This window comes from Myxocyprinus asiaticus, chromosome 19, assembly GCF_019703515.2.
Source record: "Myxocyprinus asiaticus isolate MX2 ecotype Aquarium Trade chromosome 19, UBuf_Myxa_2, whole genome shotgun sequence".
In the NCBI taxonomy this organism is placed as follows: Eukaryota; Metazoa; Chordata; class Actinopteri; order Cypriniformes; family Catostomidae; genus Myxocyprinus; species Myxocyprinus asiaticus.
This window is the reverse complement of record NC_059362.1, coordinates 17,365,474-17,385,019: the sequence shown is the minus strand read 5'-3', so window position 1 is coordinate 17,385,019 and position 19,546 is coordinate 17,365,474. Positions and strand designations below refer to the sequence as shown.

Sequence of the window (19,546 nt, the reverse complement as noted above, 5' to 3'; positions counted from 1 at the left end):
TGTGCTGTCACTAGTTCTAAGCAAGCCTGAGTTTGTTTGTTCTCTGTACAGCTGCGTGTTGCCTAAACAGCTGGAGTTTCGCTTACTGGCCCCTGCTGAAAGCAGATGATATTCCTTATTATGGTCCGGGGACATGATTAATTGCATACAGTTTATTTTAACGCATATTTTTTTAATAAAATTAATTGCAATTAACGCGTTAAATGTACAGCTCATATCTCCTTTAAGATGAATTAGGGTCTATTGAATGAGACTAGCATGATTTGAAGTCAGCAAAAAAGACAGATATGTCCACTCAAAGCATTTAACCTCTGGTACCCATTTAATTTGTGACCCCATTGTGTCTTATAGACAAAGGCTTTATGGTTTTGTTCACAGACCGAATACTAACCTATATAACTGAGAGTATCTATAATTGTACAAATGATAAAAAGTACTTCCATTACCACAAATATATGACTGTGAATGTTACAATATCAAACAAATGAATGGTAAATACATTCACAAATTGTGCCAGGCTTATATTGAGAAGTGCTTTAATGTTGTTTAGTAGACAATATATCCCTTTGAACATGCCTCAGAAATAAATCACTATGTTAGGTATTGTTAAGACACTCAAATGCGAGGTAGGCAACATTCACAATATAGGAAAATAGAGAACAACTTTCTTTTTTTACTTCTAAAGATTGTTGAAAATAATTGTTTTAAATAATAATGTGTAACCATCAACTTTTATTAATAACATTAACAAAAATAATCATGTTATCCTGTGTAATGCTTAACAAATTAGTTAACACAGATTAAAATAGTTACACATCATAAAACTTTAATTCATATATACTGATATTTATATTCATATTTGACTGTACATAAACTACTGATCTTTTCAGCATTATACAATGTTTATTCAATCATGTATTAATCACCTTAACAATAACCTGGGCCTTTAGTTTTGGTTAACTCTGTCATATATCTCAAATACAGGTATATGACAAGGGGGCTGATTTTCAGTTGAAGTATTGGTTTTGGCCAAAATGTGCATCTGCACCAATTTAAGGCTTGTAAAGTTATTTTAATTATTCTATTGCTCACATGTTCTGAATTCAGTGTCTTGAAGACTTGCAAATCTTGTCATAGACTTCAGGAAATGCATTTTTACAGTCAAGTTGCTGTCGGAGTTTATGATATAATGTGCCATCGAACATCTCCCAGAATTCCTGTCGTTCCATGTACACATCAGCGTAAAGCATCTGGAATCTAGAGACGGAGGAAATCGTAAGGCTTGTGTTACACAATACCATATTATATCTACAATGAGAGAAACTGAATTTCAAAATCTGAATATGTTGAAATTTAGGGCAGATTTTTAAGTACAGCTGTTCGTGAACATGGTCCAAACAAACAATGGACAGATTAAAACTGATAACTAACCCATGAACTTCTCTGACAAACTTCTCCAGCTGGCGTGTGGAAGCTTTGGCCTCAAAATGTTTGACTTTGGGCTCCCCATATGCTCCGATATCGACGTACAATTCATCTTTATCTCCTTTAGGATGCACCATTCCCGGCTGGTTGGGCAGAACGAAGGGACACAGCCAAAGAGGATACACCTACAACACAAATAAAAACTACATTTCTTGATGGAGCTCTAACAACTTGAGATTAATGCAGTGTAATTACGGTTAATATAAGGGCAGTCTTGTGTCATTTTTGCATGTCACTGCAAAGCTGTACTTGTTTTTTTTTTGTGTGTTTTTTTTTTTTTTTTACGTGTAAAGGTTTATTTTAGGGGTTCATTATGCATCATGTGACCATACCAATATAGGATTGTTTTTCAAATTAGTGCTATTGGTCTGATTTGACTGATACTGGAAACAGATACTATCTTATTATGGGATTTGTTTTCCAATTCAAACAGCATTTCATGTCACATCTCAAAACAGTTTTCCATAGTTTCTACTGTATATTACTGATTATTATCAATCCCTAGATTAGATTTAAAATAAATACAGTGGTGAGAAAAAGTATGTGAACCCTTTGGAATTAGCTGGTTTTCTGCATTAATTGGTGTAACAGGTAAAGGTGGGCAAGGAGGAGGCGGGAACCGGTTGAACAGTCAACGTAAAGTTTAATATCACACATGCAGTGCGGCCGCATGCGTCAATCCTCCTTTGGCAGCAATAACCTCAACCGAGTGTTTCCGGTATCTGCGGATTAGACCTGCACAAGGTTCAGAAGGAATTTTGGACCATTCTTCCTTACAGAACTGATTCAGCTCAGCCATATTCGTAGGATGTCTGGTGTGAACGGCTCTCTTGAGGTCATTTCACAGCATCTCTATTGGGGTTAAGGTCTGGGTTAAAGCCATTCTGTAGTGGATTTACTTTGATGTTTAGGGTCATTGTCATGCTGCATCACCCAGCTTCTACTGAGCTTCAGCTGGTGCAAAGCCACTCTGATATTATCCTGTAGGATATCTTGATAAACTTGGGAATTCATTTTTTCCTTGATGATGGCATGTGGTCTAGACACCGAAGCAGCCCCAAATCATGGACACCATGCCTGTTTAATGTTTTCCGTATAGTAAACTTGTGAACAGAGATGTCAACCAGTTCCAATGATTCCTTCAAGTCTTTAGCTGTCATTCTGGGGTTCTTTTTTTACCTCATTGAGCATTCTGCGGTGTGTCCTTTGAGTCATCATGGCTGCACGGCCACTTCTAGGGAGAGTAGCCACAGTACTAAATCATCTCCATTTATAGACAATTTGTCTAACTGTGGACAGATGAATATCTAAGCTCTTTGAGATAACTTTGTAACCCTTTCCAGCTTTATGCAATGTAAAAATTCTTGATCGTAGTTCTTCTGAGATGTCTTTTTTTGTGAGACATGGTCCACGTCAGAAGATGCTTCTTGTGAATTGCAAACTCAAAATGTTTAAGTGCTTTTTATAAGTCAAAGTAGCTCTAACCCACACCTCCAATCTCGTTTGTTTAATTGGATGCCAGGTTTGCCAACTCCTGACTCTAATTAGCTTTTGTTGATGTCATTAGCCTAGGGGTTCACATACTTTTTCCAACCTACACTGTGAAGGTTTGAATGATGTATTCAATACGTACAAGGAAAATACAATAATCCTTGTGTTATTAGTTAAAACAGGTTGTGTTTGTTCATTATTGTAACTTAGATGAAGATCAAACTAGATTTTCAGACATATTTATACATAAATGCAGGTAATTCCAAAGGGTTCACATACTTTTTCTTACCACTGTAAATACATAAAAAAACAGATAAAACAGCAAATATTTCAGTATCATCTATAAAAAAAAACGATTATCAGTTTTCTTTATCATGTTCAGCATGCGTGTGTGTGTGTTTGAGTGCCTCACATGTATGTCATCATGGAAGCGTAGGATGGCGGTCTTGATGTGCTTCATAGGGACCAGCATGTCCTGCACTACATGGTGCTGCTCATACAGTTTGCGGATGGTCTCTCCTTGAGTGAGCTTCAGCAGGGAGATCTTTGGAGGAACCATCCAGCCAAAAACATACCTAAACAATGGATTATTCCCAAATGGAATGATGTCCTGAAAACCACATGGAAAAGTGTTATTTATTACATTTTTTAATATTATTAAATAATATAATGTTTATAATATTATATATATATATATAGATATATAAATAATATTTATTAGAGTTTTGTGGCTTTTAGCCCATGTCAGTTACCTTTGAAGCCATCTATATGCTATTATTATGCTAAAAGTTGACTGTAAACTTTTCAGTCTTTTTTTTTTTTTCATTTGAGAAAACAGACCAAAAATATTGATGACTCATCTTGCATACACAGATTTGTGTCCTATCAAATCCCTTTTAGAATGAGAATGTCCCTCCCCCAAATATGACTTGCAACTTTATTTCAAGTAGCAAATCATGGTTCATGGCTGTGACATACCGGGGGTGGGGGGGTTTATCCTTTTCATATTTACCACAGGAACGTCCTGTTTCAATAGGAAATACGTCAACACAAGAAAGAAACTGTAGGTCTGAGAGAGTTAATAAATGGATGACCTCTGATGAAAAAGTAAAAGAAAGGAAATGATCTGACGAATCAATAGTTTTACTATTAGTTAGTAAGTGTATATGTACGCCATTTGTCATGATCAAAAAGGTCATGTTTTAAAGACAAAGTACACTCCTTCTCCAACCATTGACCATCTGAGCAAGAACTAATTATTTATTGAGTACTGTGAGAATGGGATAGCTAATCAACAGGCCATTTATATTTTCCAATAGCTAATGGCATGATACGGTGCTTTACTGGATATATTGCCTCAAAACTGTGTGTGAGGATGTGAGTGAGTGAGAAAGAAAGATGTGGCCTGATTAAGATGGAAGCCAAGGATATTTGTCTCTTTAACTATGCATTATTTAACAAGTGAACAATGCTAAAGCTAATGGAACCCATAGAGAAGGAAGTGTCTGGCCCACTAAGTGTCTCAAACTCTGAGCCAGATACACTTTAAATCTCCACAACAAACCAAAGCCTAATTGAAAGTAGAAATCTGCAACAACAGGCTGTTTTAATAGAAGTCCTATACCATACCACAAACACAAAGCAAATATACATAAAAACACAAACATGGACAATTTCAGTACTGTTTGTAAATGCAGTATTTCGGAGTAATTTACCTGCAATTCCCAGAAGATACTGCGGGTGTGTCTGTGGTAGTAGTGTCTGAGAGGAATGTACTCCACTGCAGCACGGTTCTCCTTGAGGAACCCCTCCACATGTTTGAAGAACCATGGCTTGTAATAGTAACCTATACAGTTGGTCTAACAGACAAAAAGAAAGACAGAGAGAAAGAGAAAAGTCATGATTATAAGGGCTGTCAATTTAACACACTAATTTAGTACAATTCCAATAAAATAAAATAAAAATCACTTTATTGTCACAACCATATACACAAGTGCAACAGGGGGTGAAAGTCTTGGGCGCAGTTCCGAGCAACATAGCAGTCATGACAGTGATGAGGCATATACCAATTTACAATAAACATCAGATTTACACAACACAATTTACATATCTAATATACACATAATTACACAATATACAAATAATAATATACAATGTACAGTATACAATACACACAATGTAGAATACACAGTATACTAAAAAAAAAAAAATTGTATTGTGTTGTATTGACATTCAGGCTGTCGGTTGATAGTCAGTTGCCAGTGTTTTGTTTAGAGAGAATATAATTTATGACAGTCCAGTGTAAGATTAATAAAGTGCAGTGCTGATGTATATTGATCGTGAGAGATCAAGAGTTCAAAAGTCTGATTGCTTGGGGCAAGAAGCTATCATGGAGTCGGCTGGTGCGGGTCCTGATGCTGCGATACCGCCTGCCTGATGGTAGCAGTGAGAACAGCCCATGGCTTGGGTGGCTGGAGTCTCTGATGATCCTCCGAGCTTTTCTCACACACCACCTGGTATAGATGTCCTGAAGGGAGGGAAGCTCACCTCCGATGATGTGTCTGGCAGTTCGCACCACACTTTGCAGGGCTTTGCGGTTGAGGGCAGTGCTGTTGCCATACCAGGCGGTGATGCAGCCAGTCAGGATGCTCTCTACAGTGCTGGTGTAGAACCATGTGAGGATGTGGCGGTTCATTCCAAACTTCCTCAGCCATCTCAGGAAGAAGAGGCACTGATGAGCCTTATTCACAATGGCCTCAATGTGGACGAACCATGTGAGTTCCTCAGTGATGTGGACACCAAGGAACTTGAAGCTGCTGACTCTCTCCACCGGTGCTCCATTGATGGTGATGGGACTGTGTTCTCTGTCTTTTCTCCTGAAGTCCACCACAAGCTCCTTGGTCTTACTGATGTTGAGGGAGAGGTTGTGCTCCTGACACCAGCGTGTCAAGAGTGTGCACCTCCTCTCTGTAGGCTGTTTCATCATTGTCAGTGATTAGACCTACCACCGTCGTATCATCAGCAAACTTAATGATGGCATTGGAGCTGTGTGTTACCACACAGTCATGTGTGTACAGGGAATACAGGAGTGGGCTGAGAACACAGCCCTGCTGGGCTCCAGTGTTGAGGGTCAGTGATGAGGAGATGTTGCTGCCCATTCTAACCACTTGGTGTCTACCTGACAGGAAGTCCAGGATCCAGCTGCACAGCGAGCTGTATAAGCCCAGAGTTTGACATCAAGCTTGGAAGGCACTATGGTGTTGAATGCTGAGCTGGAATCTACAAACAGCATTCTCACATAAGTGTTCTTTTTTTCCAGGTGGGAGAGAGCAGTGTGTATTGTAGATGCAATGGCATCATCAATGGAGCGGTTGTTGCGGTAAGCAAACTGCAGTGAGTCCAGTGAGGCAGGCAGCACAGAGCAGATATAATCTCTGATTAGCCTCTCAAAGCATTTGCTCATGATGGGGGTCAGAGCAACAGGACGCCAGTCATTTAAGCAAGTGATTTTTGATTGCTCTGGTACAGGCACAATGGTGGACGTTTTAAAGCATGTGGGGACCACAGACAGGGAGAAGGAAAGGTTGAAAATATCCATAAAAACACCAGCCAGTTGGTTCGCGCACGCTCTGATGACACGGCCCGGAATGCCGCCTGGACTCGCGGCTTTACGGATATTCACCCATCGGAAGGATCGGGTTACATCCGCAACAGAGACGGAGAGTGAACTAACCTCTGTAGCTTCGGCCGCGAGAGCTCTCTCCGCGAGGGCGGTGTTATTTCCCTCGAAACGAGCATAAAAAGTATTAAGCTCATCCGGGAGAGAGGCAGCGGGAACGCCGGCTCTCCTTCCCCTTTTCCGGCTACGTTTCCGCAGCCGGGCTGTCCAGACAAATGGCTCCGCTGTCGTGTTTGTAAACAGCAGGTCGGTATTGAGGTATTTAAAGTCCGGATTTCGGTGTGCTATTGCAGAACCTATGTCCAAAAGTGTTTGTCTATCGTAGACAATAAGGCAGACAACATCCAAGACAAAAAAACATAAGAATTGTAGACAAAACAAACAAAAACTGCAATATTGGGTCGGAGCTCGCAATGCAGCAGCCATACTCGCCGCCGTCTTGAACATATGCGTATATGTATATGAATTATAATAATATTAATATTACTAATAATCATAAAGTTAACATTTAATAATGCAGAATGTGAGAACACAATCTGTTTAAATCTGTATATGCATCAGATGGTTAGAGAATGGACTTTGGGCGGTCCACGGGTGTGCCGTCTGAAGCTGAGACAACACATAGAATAAAAGACTGATCTTGGTATATTAAGAATCAGTCTCAGGATTGTTCAAATGAAGATTGCGATTAATCTGAAAATCAATATTTTTACCAAGCCCTATCTTTTACACTAATGTAATGTCTTTGAATAATCTTTATTTTGTGGCTTTTCTCAAGAAATTTTGACATATGCAATTAAGTTGATTAATTAATCAGCATATTATATAATTAATTCACTAAATTTTTAATCGGTTGATAGCCCTACTGGTTTTCAGTTGTAAACATTTTCCTGATAAACATGAAATTTAATGGAGAAGTGTGCAAGTACATCATCAAACTTGTACATTAACAGAATATTCATTATCACCTTGCCAGGCTCTGCATCATCCGTCATTGTGCCAGTCATGATCACGGCCTCGTCCCGAGAGTACTGCAGTCCCTCCACAAACTGGTTCTCCTTATTGACTGATTCCTCTGCAAACCTCTTGCAGATAGCATCCAAGCCCCTTATGGGTTCATAGCGTAGCTTCACCCATTTCCGAGCTGGAATGATCCGGATCTCTGCTGCCACCAGGAACCCCAGAGTGCCACAGGACCAGGGAACCGCATAGAACAGGTCAGGGTTTTCTTTCTGTGAGCAGGCAAGACAAATATGACAAAATTACAAACATAATTCTATTGCATTAAATAAATGCATGTCAGTACATAAAGACATTTACAAACTAGTTACTGGGTCTGTCTCTGCATTCATTTTTAAAGGAATATTTCACTCAGAAATAAAAAAAAATAATGCATTTTATTTTAAACCTTGTGTAAAACCTTTCTAAATATAACCAAACAAATAATGAAGATTAAATTATGCCTTGAGTGAAGGCTTATTATAAAATTGCAAACTCAATTCAGACAAGCAAACACATCCTCTCTCCTCTCTTTCTAATTGACTATAATTGAACTGTCAGGATCCTGTCACCTTGGAGAGTCATGTTTGTTGGTTGGTGACGGGATCCTGACATCCATGTTCTGTGTTTGTGTTGAGCACATGGCTTATGATTGTGTTCGTTCGCCACGTGCTCTTCTGTCTTGTCATTTGTTTAGTGTGAGTGCATGACTTATGTCAGGATTGTCTGCCATGTGCTCTCCTGTCTCACGTCTTGGCCCTGCCTCCTGGTTACCATGTTATTAGTTAATTTGCATCACCTGCCTCATTACCCTCCTGATTTCCTTCCCTATTTAATCTCCGTGTGTGTTCTGTCCTGTGCCAGTTTGTTGTCGGTTGTCATAGGTACGTGTGGATGGTCGTGTCGGTCTGTGTTCCTGGAGATTCCTGTTTGGAGCCTGGACCTCAAGGCTCCCCTTCTTCAGCCCTGACACTGAATTCCTGCAAGTTGCGGAACTGTGTTTTTTCCCTTGCAGGGTATTTTCTGTTTATAGTTTATTTCGTGATTATTATTAAAGCCCATCCTTACCCTGCACTTGAGTCCTTGCCTCTCTAACCCATATAGTGATTTGTGATATGAACAGTATTTAGTATTACACGTATGTGATGCCAACCATGAGTCTGTGTGTGCAGCTTATCACATATCTCTTTTACAAAAAACCCACCTCATTGCAACGGACTAGACTTCCATCAGCCAACACCAGCTCATAGGCCACACAAATGTGCTGAAACAGGCCATAGATATGAGATGAAGATTCAATGCCTGTTCCCATAACTAGCCCACCTGAAAGAAACATGACACACCAGTCTTTTATATATTTATAACATAGGTAATACTATGACAAAATCAAAAGATTAATTAAGAATATTGAATGCAAAATGTAATATTTAACATTGCAAAACTAAGCTTTTGGAAAAGGGAGATAACTGATTAATGGGATGAGTTTTTTTTAACATTCAATAAATCTTAGTCTTTCTTTGCTGTGACAGGCACAGACATACAGACAAGAGTTCAAAATGAATAAACACCCAGATGCAGTTTATTGTGTAACCAAAATCCCAATAATAACTAGAAAGTAAAAAAACAATATTTTAACAATGAACAAGCCCGGTACACCGAACGGCACCATTACGAATCGAATTGCGGCTGGACTGTTTTCTAGATCTTTATAAGAAATTTCCAATACGAGCATTCCAGATGGAGAACAACAACCATTTTAAGTGTTCGTTGGAGTAAAAATTTGTTTAAGCTCAACTTGTGCAGTTGTTGACTATCACAACAACTAGAAGCAGTTAATGATATCAACGTAACTAACCTCAGTTCATAGCTTCATGACATTCACCCACTCCTTAAACTTTGACTAGTGTGTCACAGTCAAAAGAAGCTGATCGCAACTCTCTAAAGTATCAACACTATGGAGCCAAAAGCTTTTCTTGACAATTTTTGACAACTGAATACTCTAAACATCACTTTCTCCACTAAGAACATCTTCCACTTTCAGGAAAAAGGTGGATATAAAGACATTTTTTTTCCTTTTCTCTAGGGACAATGTCAGTCAAAATCAACAAGAATATTAACATGATCTTATGATTAACGTATAGCAACAGTACTTAACAAGAAAACCTATTTGAAGCGCTCATTTACATTACCTACTCTAACAAATTGGAGCCTCATCAACAAGAGCCCTCTGTTAAGGGGAGCCCACAAGCTTAGTATAAAATAGCATAACGCGGCAGTCCTATAGACTTTCTATGGGCATTTCACTGGCGAGGAGACAAGAAGCTGTTTTTTTAATGGATGTCTATGGAGGAGACGCTTCAGTTTGCTGAATAAACTGCTTTTGTGAGGAAAAAGCTCATCACTTAATGAACTGACTGCCTGAAAGCTAATCTTTAACATGTTTTAAGGCCTATTCATACCAAATCCATGACAATTTTGCAAGACGAACACGAAACATTAAACAAAAAAACAATTTCACTCATGTATAGTAGGTGGCGTTGTTGTTATACCAGTCTCCTCCCTGCACCTTCAGCTGTTAAAGATTAATAGAATGAACGCTGTTAAAGCATTTATTTATCTCATTTGGCATAACCATTTAATTATGATCTTTCCATGGTGTTGATGCATTTTGAGGAGTATTTAATCTGTTTTTTATGCGAGTGAGATGAGTATAGAGCCCTGTTGCATAAATATACAGTACTGTGCAAAAGTTTTAGGCACTTAAGATGTTTCACAAAACCATTTGTCTAAGATGGTTATTTATATCTTCAGCTTTAGTGTGTCAATAGGAAAAATACATTTTAGACACCCAAACATTACTTTTGCAAATAGAAAAGATTAGAATAGAAGAACAGGGAGCCCTGCAACAGATGTCATGGCCCCCACAGAGCCCCCCACTGAACATTGAGTCAGTCTGGGATTACATGAAGAGACAGAAGCACTTGAGACAGCCTAAATAGATAGAAAAACTGTGGTGAATTCTCCAAGAAGCTTGGAACATCCTATCTGCCAACAACCAAGAAAAACTGTGTCCAGGTGTACCTAGGAGAATTGGTGCTGTTTTGAAGGCAAAGGTGGTCACACCGAATATTGATTTAGGTTTTTTTATGTTTACTGGACTTTGTATGATGATAACTGAAAAAATGAAAACTATTTATGGCATTATTTTTTAAGACATCCTTACTATGCAACATTTTTCACAAGTGACTAAAACTTTTGCACAGTACTGTATGTCCTATTTATATTTGTACATGTATTTATCTATGAGTATCTTCCAAATGGACTCCAGAACACAACTTCTCTTTTTATAATGCCTGGATAATATAACACAAGGTACAGTGATATAAATACTTAATGTACATACAATAATGTACATTAAGAATAACAGTTTAGTATAAAATATGCATAGATTAAAAATAATACAAAAGAAAATACTGGCTCTCTGCCTTCTCTTTATTTAAATGATTGCAATACTTTGTTATACTATACTTGTAATAAAAATAGCAGTGTGGTACTGCAATTCGTTTGTCTAAAACATTGCATGTAACAAATCTTTTAATGGGATTTTACTTCGAGCTTAGTCCAAATGAATTGCTGAAACTCGCTGCTATTTTTAATGCCATGAGAATATAACAGGCACAGTGATATACATATTAAATAATGCACATTATGTCAGAACACCATAAGCAGACTTTCAAAAACAGAATAGGTTTATGCTTGCAGTACCAAGCGTTCATGAACTGCAACTATTTATTTTTATGTATTTTTTTTTTTTGTAAATTTGTAAAGCCCAATTCCCAATGCGCTCTAAGTCCTCGTGGTGGCGTAGTTGCCTCCGCATCTGAGACCGTCAATCTGCGCATTTTATCACGTGGCTTGTTGAGCGCGTTACCGCGGAGACATAGCGCGTGGAGGCTTTACGCCATTCTCCGCGGCATCCACGCACAGCTCACCACGTGCCCCACCAAGAGCGAATCACATTATAGCGACCATGAGGAGGTTACCCCATGTGACTCTACCCTCCCTAGCAACCGAGCCAATTTGGTTGCTTAGGAGACCTGGCTGGAGTCACTCAGCACACCCTGGATTCAAACTCGTGACTCCAGGGGTGGTAGTCAGCATCTTTACTTGCTGAGCTACCCAGGCCCCTTCATTTTTGTGTATTTAATTTCCAGTGCCTGTGTTTGCCAGTTGATTTGCGCCACCAACACGCTGGATTGAGCAGCTGCAGCGACTGACAAAAATCTCTTATCTCATTGGTCAGTCAGTTTTCATCACAGTCCGAAGAAAAAAAAAAAAAATCGGAACACACTCCATTAAAAAAACACTTTTTATTATCGGAGGACAATTTGTCGGACTCCATAGGAATCTATTGTTACGTACAAAAGCTTGATTCGTACTGAAAAAACGGGTTTGGTGTGAACAGGCCTTTACAATAAACAATCCTTTTGGAGTAAACTACGTATGTGTGGAGCTTACTACGATAAAATTGATGTGTTATAAAACACGGACAATTTTGCGACATGATATCGGCTCTCCCTATTCTTTTGTATGGTTTCCGCAAACAGTGACTTACTGTCGTTGACTGTTATGCGCTCTCCTATGGAAGAGCTGCTGAGTTTATCTCAGTAAACAAAAGAATCTCTGCATCAACCCCCAAAAATAAAAACTCATTGGATCTGCACAAACCATAAGTGACTTTTCAAAACAGCAAATTAAGACGAAAGGTGAGCGTCCTTGACATTTTGACATTGTTCTAACCATTCAAACGGCTAATGTTAGCATCCTCTCCACCTTGTCGGCAAACATGCAGTTCTCTAATGCAGAAATTAGTTAAAAAACAAATTAATTATCAAAATCCTACTATTAATTTTTTTTTGGCTGTCCTATATGATTGACTTATTGTTCCATAACTATGTACTGATAACATGTACTGTACACATAACTTGGCTTTTCTCTATGTTTTGAATCAGCTTCTTAAGTGCCCGGCTCTGTACATTGCGTAGACACGCGGTACAAAAAAAACTCCATGTGGAGTCAATGATTGTTTTTATTTCACCACTAGAGACCACTGTCATACAGTAAAACACTCCAGCGGCTAAAACAGAAAAATAATTATTTTAAAAAAAAAAAAACTGTTGCCAACTATCGCTATTGATTTTTGCCTTTAACTGATAGTTCCAAAGAGCAACTATAGGCTCTGATATATCGGTAAAACCCGATTAATGAAATTCCAATTTCATGTGTTTTTATTTCATCACTAGCTTTATATAACTCAGGTGTTATACTGCAGAATCCTCCAGCGCTGGAGGAATTCTATAATAATAAACAGAGGAATAATAATAATAATAATTTTTAAAAAACTGTTGCCATCTATTGGCATTGATTTTTGCCTTTAACCAATAGTTCCAAAAAGCAAATATCGGCACCAATATATTGATAAAACCCAGTTAATTAAACTAAATAGTCATTTAGTCTTTAAAGTGCACTAGAGTTATGAGGAGCTGGATTTTGGACAGATAAGATATCACAGTGGGCGAGGCTTTCCAGCATGACGCCGTAGAAACAGAAACCATGCTATTAACAAAACGTCTTTTCCCTCATCACTTGACGAGAAGTGAAATGCGCAACATACTAGGGACAAACATAACTGCAAGGTACTGCAACAGGCAGGAACAGTCAAAAGTCCAAATAACTGACCTTTGATTACAGAGGCACAACTTCAAACTGCTCATTTAGAAATGATATTGTGCAAAGCTAGTTTTTTGATACCTAAAGTTTCCATGATATGGGAATCAATACATGTGGCCAGAAATATCTCTTATCGTCCAACACTCTGCAAACACAACACACATTTCCCTTGTCTTATTACAAAGTACTGTGTCTCTGCAGACTAACAAATGAATTTGAAGGAGCACTCTTTTCTGGGATCTATAAACACTTTCAGCAATAGGACCCATATCCGTCCTAATCTAATCTATCTCATTGAAACAGGGACTATGCTCATCTATAACCTAATTAGCAGCAGCCTCTGATGCACCACACACAACATACAATATCGATTAGGAGAGAATGTTATGCTCGATTTAAAGAAAGGGAATATCTGCAAGTGCTTCGAGACATTAAACAAATCCCTTGCAAGGCATGTAGAAAGAGAGGGAGAGATGGGAAAGGAGAGGGACGGCTTAAACAGGTCAGAGATGACATACAGTCTTCATCTAAATAGAGAGAAGGGTTACAGTGTGCTGAATGTGGTCCTCTAGAAAATGTTCAAATGCATCTAGATCAATGGTTCTCAAGGTGTGGGGTGTGTCCCATGGAGACAGCCCAAACTTTCAAATCTTGTTCATTTTTCAGCATATTTAAACCTGGCACTTATATGCATGAGAACTAATAAAGTTTGTGCACCATTACGTCTTCTCCTTTTAATCTTTCCTCATGTGTCCCAGCCATTACTCATGTGCAGCAGAATTTGCTTTTTATTCATTTTATGTTCAAGAAATTATTTATTTTTACAACATGTAACAATTACAGGTTACAAAAAGTTTTTTTGTTTGTTTTTTTTCAATGAAGATTGTAACTTTAACAGTAGAAAGTGAAAGAACGCATGTAGTTTTCATTGTTATTTTCAATTAAAACCAGTTGTGGTTATTCAACAGAAAATGTCACATAAAGCTGAAAGAAAATGCATATCTTTTAACATAACTTCACTGCTAACAATGTTGAATCCTCTCTGTTAAACTGCCTGCATTTTTAAGTACTTTATGCGTCTGCTACTGTAAATGAAAGATTACGAATGATGAATTTTTTATTATTATTATTCAACATTATTTAGTGCCAGGCGATCAGTTTAAGATGGGGTGTGTGAAGGTTTTTGTCATTTCAGAATGGCTCTGAAGTAGCCACTTGTTAACAAAGATTACCTTAAAGGAATAGCTCACCCAAAAATGTAAGTTCTCTCATCATTTACTCACCCTCATGCCATCCCAGATATGTATGACTTTCTTTCTTCTACAGCAATGCAAGTGAATGATGATCAGAACTTTGAAGTTAAAAAAAGCACATAAAAGCAGCATAAAAATAATCCAAACAACACCTGTGGTTAAATCTATATCTTCAGAAGTGATATGATAGGTGTGGGTGAGAAACATCAATATTTAAGTCTTTTTTTTTATTATTATTATAAATTCTCCTTCCTGCCCATTAGGTGGCGATAAGCACGAAGAATGTGAATCGCCAAAAACAAAAGGAAGAATGTGAAAGTGAAATTGGAGATTTATAGTAAAAAAGGACTTAAATATTAATCTGTTTCTCACCCACACTTATATCACTTCTGAAGAAATGGATTTAACCACTGAATTTGTATGGATTACTTTTATGCTGCCTTTATGTGTTTTTGTACCTTCAAAGTTTAGGTCACCATTTGCTTGCATTGTATGGACCTACATAGCTGAAATATTCTTCTAAACATCTTCATTTGTGTTCAGCAGAAGAAAGAACATATACTGGATGGCATGAGAGAATTTTCAATTTAGGGTGAGCTTTTCCTTTAACAGTCAGTGAAGTTCAGTTCAATCTCTTGGCAAACAGCAGCCACTAGTCCAGTACAACAGAGACACAACAAGCAAGCTACAGCTACTGTTCACTCTGACATAATGCAATGCGATACTGCAGATATTGTAGGATTTTATATGATGAATTGCTCATATTTTGGATAAAAGCATCTACTAAATGACTAAATGTACATTTTAGAAAGGGGTGTGACAAAAAGAAAAAACTGATTTAGATGCATTTTACTTCATGCCACATGAATGAACTTTTGTCTTAATCAGAGACCTGGTTACAAACATGCATAACTCAACTTCAAAGACTTCTTTTCACCCACAGAAAATGTTTTGGATAAAACCATCTGGCAAATGAATAAATGTTAATGTATATGTCCATTCATTGCATGCTGCAGGGATAAGAGACATTCGTTTGCGTGTTCTCTCTCACAACCTACCTACCTACCTATTGTAAGGTCATCAAGCTCAGGCAACACAGGCAATGTCCATCCAATAGAGTTGAGTAGCGCAGTCACCTGACCCATGTTAGCTAAAGGTTCCACACGGACCACCTGAAAAAAATGGTGAAGGTACATTAAATGCACTTTTATATGAATGTATTTACATTTCATTATAAACTTCATATTTCCTCACTTTATTTTGCATTAATTCTAATACTTTTTCAATACATTTTGAAATTATGTAAAAAAATAAAAATAAAAAAAAAGAAAAAAAAAAGCATATAGAGCCAGAATGACATCAGCCACCTGTCGCTTTGTGTCCACCTCCAGGATGTCCATCATGTTAATCATGATGTTCTTGTGGGTCTTCTTGTATTTTCCCACCCTGAGAGACACAGTCAGCCATCCAGGGCGACCTGTGCACATATGTTTCTTCCCTCCCTCTTTTCTCCATTCTCGTACCTGGAAAATGAAATGTCATTTTCAATAGCATTGCACTGTATGCATTTATGCGTATGCAGAATGCATTATTTCCCACTGATCCTGCATAAACTATTCTAAACAAATATTCTTCTACAGCAGATGCATTACTATGATAGTTTAAACTTAAACTACTGCACAACAATGGAAAGTGTTGCACCTTGACATGCATGTTTAAAGTAATGTGAAAAGACTGACAGAGTGCATGCGAGTTGAGGTTGTGCTGTTACCTGTCTCTGAATGTCTCTGACCCGCCGGTCGTGCTGCTTGGGCGCTGAGCACATCTTGAAGATCATCCACGCGCGCAGGTAATAGTACACATCAAAGATGACGGATAAAGGTAGGAGAAAGAGGCAAACGAAGATCCATCTCTGGTGTACTATCACGTACTCCAAGCCCTTCACTTTTATCCATATTAAAAACAGAACAATTAACCCACCCAAATATAACAACGGGTCCATTTTGACAACTTTTTAATCGCGAGACGTCAAAATAGAAAAATAAAAATTATTGTTGCTTGTCTTTGATTTTGCAAATCCTTTTTGTGTGTGTGTCTTTACAACAGACGAAAATAAAAACACATTCCCGACCGGTCCGATAAATTAGTATTACTATATTAATAAACGATTATGCTATTTCTCCTATTCCTCGTGCGCAGAGTTTCCCCTTAGCAAGCGCGCGATTTGATGTCTACATTTCTCATTCTTTTTTTAACTTGCCCAGGTGGACTTCGAAGGCCCTCCCCTAACACGCGGTGATTGGCCAATGGCGCGTCAATACAGAAGACGCCAGTGGTTGCGTACCGTCTCTTAAGCCAATCACAAGGAAGAAACCCCGTCACACCATTGACTGAGTGCGAAAGGATCATAATTGTCAGAGATGATTTAGCAGAGACGGGCCACTTCTCTTGAAATGAATGGGAGAAATTGGAACGCCCAGCCAAGGAGCTCTGAGCGCACATCGGTCAATGGATGTAGAAAGGAAGCCCCGCCTTACAGTTAAAAGAGCCAATCACCTTTTAGATACAGACATCGCCTTTCAATCAACACTAGAATGCGCATGCGCATTAGCTATACAAGCCGGGAAAATTGCGGTTTTTAGCATAATATGAGGTTAAGAATCACAATTTATAATTCCTTTTTGTCATATTTTATTGCTGATTTGAAATATGTTCTTTGATCGTGATCTTGACTAACCGTTTTTGAGATTTTGTCTTTCTCCGTTCAAGTAGATCAGAGCTTTACTTTCATGACTGGAAGTAGCGTCCCGGGAGCGTTCCAAAGATCGCCGACAGTGGACTGACTTGCTAGAGAGACTTTGTTATAATGCAGCAGGCACATCACAACACTGCAGTTACACACAACGTGTGTGATATTTAACTGGCAAACTTTTTAAACAGCTTAGCTGGCAAAATAATCTTAGATTCTCACACATTGATTTAGGCTACTACGAATGTATTTATCAGCTGGGTTTTCATTTTAACCCGCCAATTCTCTGGAGGAAAATCAATTTTTAAAAGTTCAGGGATCACCATGTAAAACAAATAAGGAGATTATGACCTTATAAGTCTTATTTAAGTCATGTCAATAGGCATCTGGCCAACAGACGGCTCTTTGGTGGGGCGTGAACTCTAATGATGCTCATCATCATAGAGGAGTTTGACAGCGCAGCGCCTGCGCTCACTGACAGCTGTTAGATGGACTGAACCTGATGCTCCAGAGCAACTCACCGCTTAGATCAAGTAACGGGAGTCTGTTTGTTTGATTTGTCAGGGGTTGAAAATGCTTATGTGCGTCATTTTAATTATAGTAGAATATTCTAATATATAACTAGTCACTAGTAGTGCCTAAATCAAGTCATATAATGCGTATATTGTGACATCAAGGACATGCAATTTCCCTCAATGCAGACTCATTCGTCGTTTGAGGAACTTTATTTACGCTGGAGTCTCGATGTCATCCTGAAGTCAAGCTGGACGATGCGCGCTGAACCTTCCACATAGAGAAAGACTCGTCCAGATTACACGAGTTTACACTATGCCTTCCCTTCATCATGGCGCTATTTTTATCGGAGTATTTCTGATTGTCACCGGCGGCTCCACCGCGTTTCTAACTTCTAATCAAAGTCGACTCCAGGCGTTCAGTATGTGTTGTGTGGTGCTCGGGGCGGTGATGCTCATATTAGGACTCTTCTGGGCGATGAACGGTAAGAGAAACCCGGTGCCTTATAATGAAGAGTTCAGCCACGACTACAGTCAAGTCCTGTTCACCCCACCGGCCGGAAACCACTTCCCTGAATCCCAGTCCGTCTTTCTGCACGGGTAAGTGGAGTGTGCTCTGATGAAACACACAGAAAATCATCATAATGTCCAAAGTGATTCATACGTTTTCATGCAGATCTTTTTTCTAAGTCTGAATGTAATTCACACGCTTTCTTCGCATTTTAAGTGTTTTAACACACTGTAAAAGGAATTGATAGGAGAAACCGTGGTCATAATTTTACTTTTCCATCCACAGCCCTCTCTCCCCCCCGGATTTGCTCCATCTCTCTTTTCCTCTCTCTTTACCAACCTCAGATGTCATTAAAAATCACTTAGTGGAGAAGTCTAACAACTGCTGCCACTCAACCGAGCACCGCTGTACTGTTATCTGATACTGAAAAGCCTTTTAATGCCCTCTAGTGGTCGTGTAAAGTTGACCACCTTTTATCCAGCTCAATAGTCAATATCAAATGTCATTTTGAAAACTATATACTGTATATAGGGGACACCCCTCAGTAACTATAAGGGTTTTCGACAATCAAAATACGCAGATTGCTCTGATTTTGTATGTTGGCTTCAAACACCTGGTTCAAAATGGTCTTTACTTAGAATCATTTTGTTGAACCTTCCAAACTAAACATCCAGTAGCATCATATTTTTGCCATAGATGTTGGGTACACAAGTGAACAAACAAACAAACACACTAACATGCAATCGGGCAAGAGTCAGCTACACTCAAAAAATATTTTAGCCTGTTTTTAAGATTTACACATTTCAATTTCACAGCAAAATTCCATCAAAATGAGTGTGTACTGTTTAATAATATTACATTAATAAAAAAAATAAAAATAAAAAATGGAAAAAAATGAAAACTTTCTCAATTCAATTTGACGGAATTTTGTGATGAAACTGAAATGCGTTAAAGGGGACGGTTCACCCAAAAATGAAAATTCTCTCATCATTTACTCACCCTCATGCCGTCCCAGATGTGTATGACTTTATTTCTTCAGATGAACACAAACAAAGATTTTAAGAAAAAATGTTCAGCTCTGTAGCTCCGTACAATGTAAGTGAATGGTGGCCAGAAATTTGAAACTCCAATAAGCAC

The 19,546-nt window shown here is 38.5% G+C and overlaps 1 protein-coding gene across 1 annotated transcript; it reads right to left on the bottom strand.

The window, feature by feature from the left end:
- Positions 1-290: 290 nt before the first annotated feature.
- Positions 291-16,885, bottom strand: LOC127410387 (delta(24)-sterol reductase-like). The gene is made up of 9 exons (XM_051645633.1): positions 16,409-16,885; positions 16,005-16,160; positions 15,704-15,809; positions 8,859-8,977; positions 7,624-7,887; positions 4,692-4,835; positions 3,389-3,586; positions 1,432-1,610; positions 291-1,257 (listed from the first exon to the last, which is right to left on the bottom strand). The coding sequence occupies exons 1-9, from the start codon at positions 16,637-16,639 to the stop codon at positions 1,104-1,106; spliced, it is 1,551 nt and encodes a 516-aa protein (XP_051501593.1). The 5' UTR covers positions 16,640-16,885; the 3' UTR covers positions 291-1,103.
- Positions 16,886-19,546: the final 2,661 nt, after the last annotated feature.

Coding starts and splice junctions, on each gene's coding strand:
- LOC127410387 (XM_051645633.1), bottom strand. CDS start 16,639: ATGGACCCGTTGTTATATTTGGGTGGGTTAATTGTTCTGTTTTTAATA. Junction 16,161..16,408: donor TCAGAGACATTCAGAGACAG/GTAACAGCACAA, acceptor TTCATTTTCCAG/GTACGAGAATGGAGAAAAGA. Junction 3,587..4,691: donor GTATCTTCTGGGAATTGCAG/GTAAATTACTCC, acceptor TGTGGTTTTCAG/GACATCATTCCATTTGGGAA.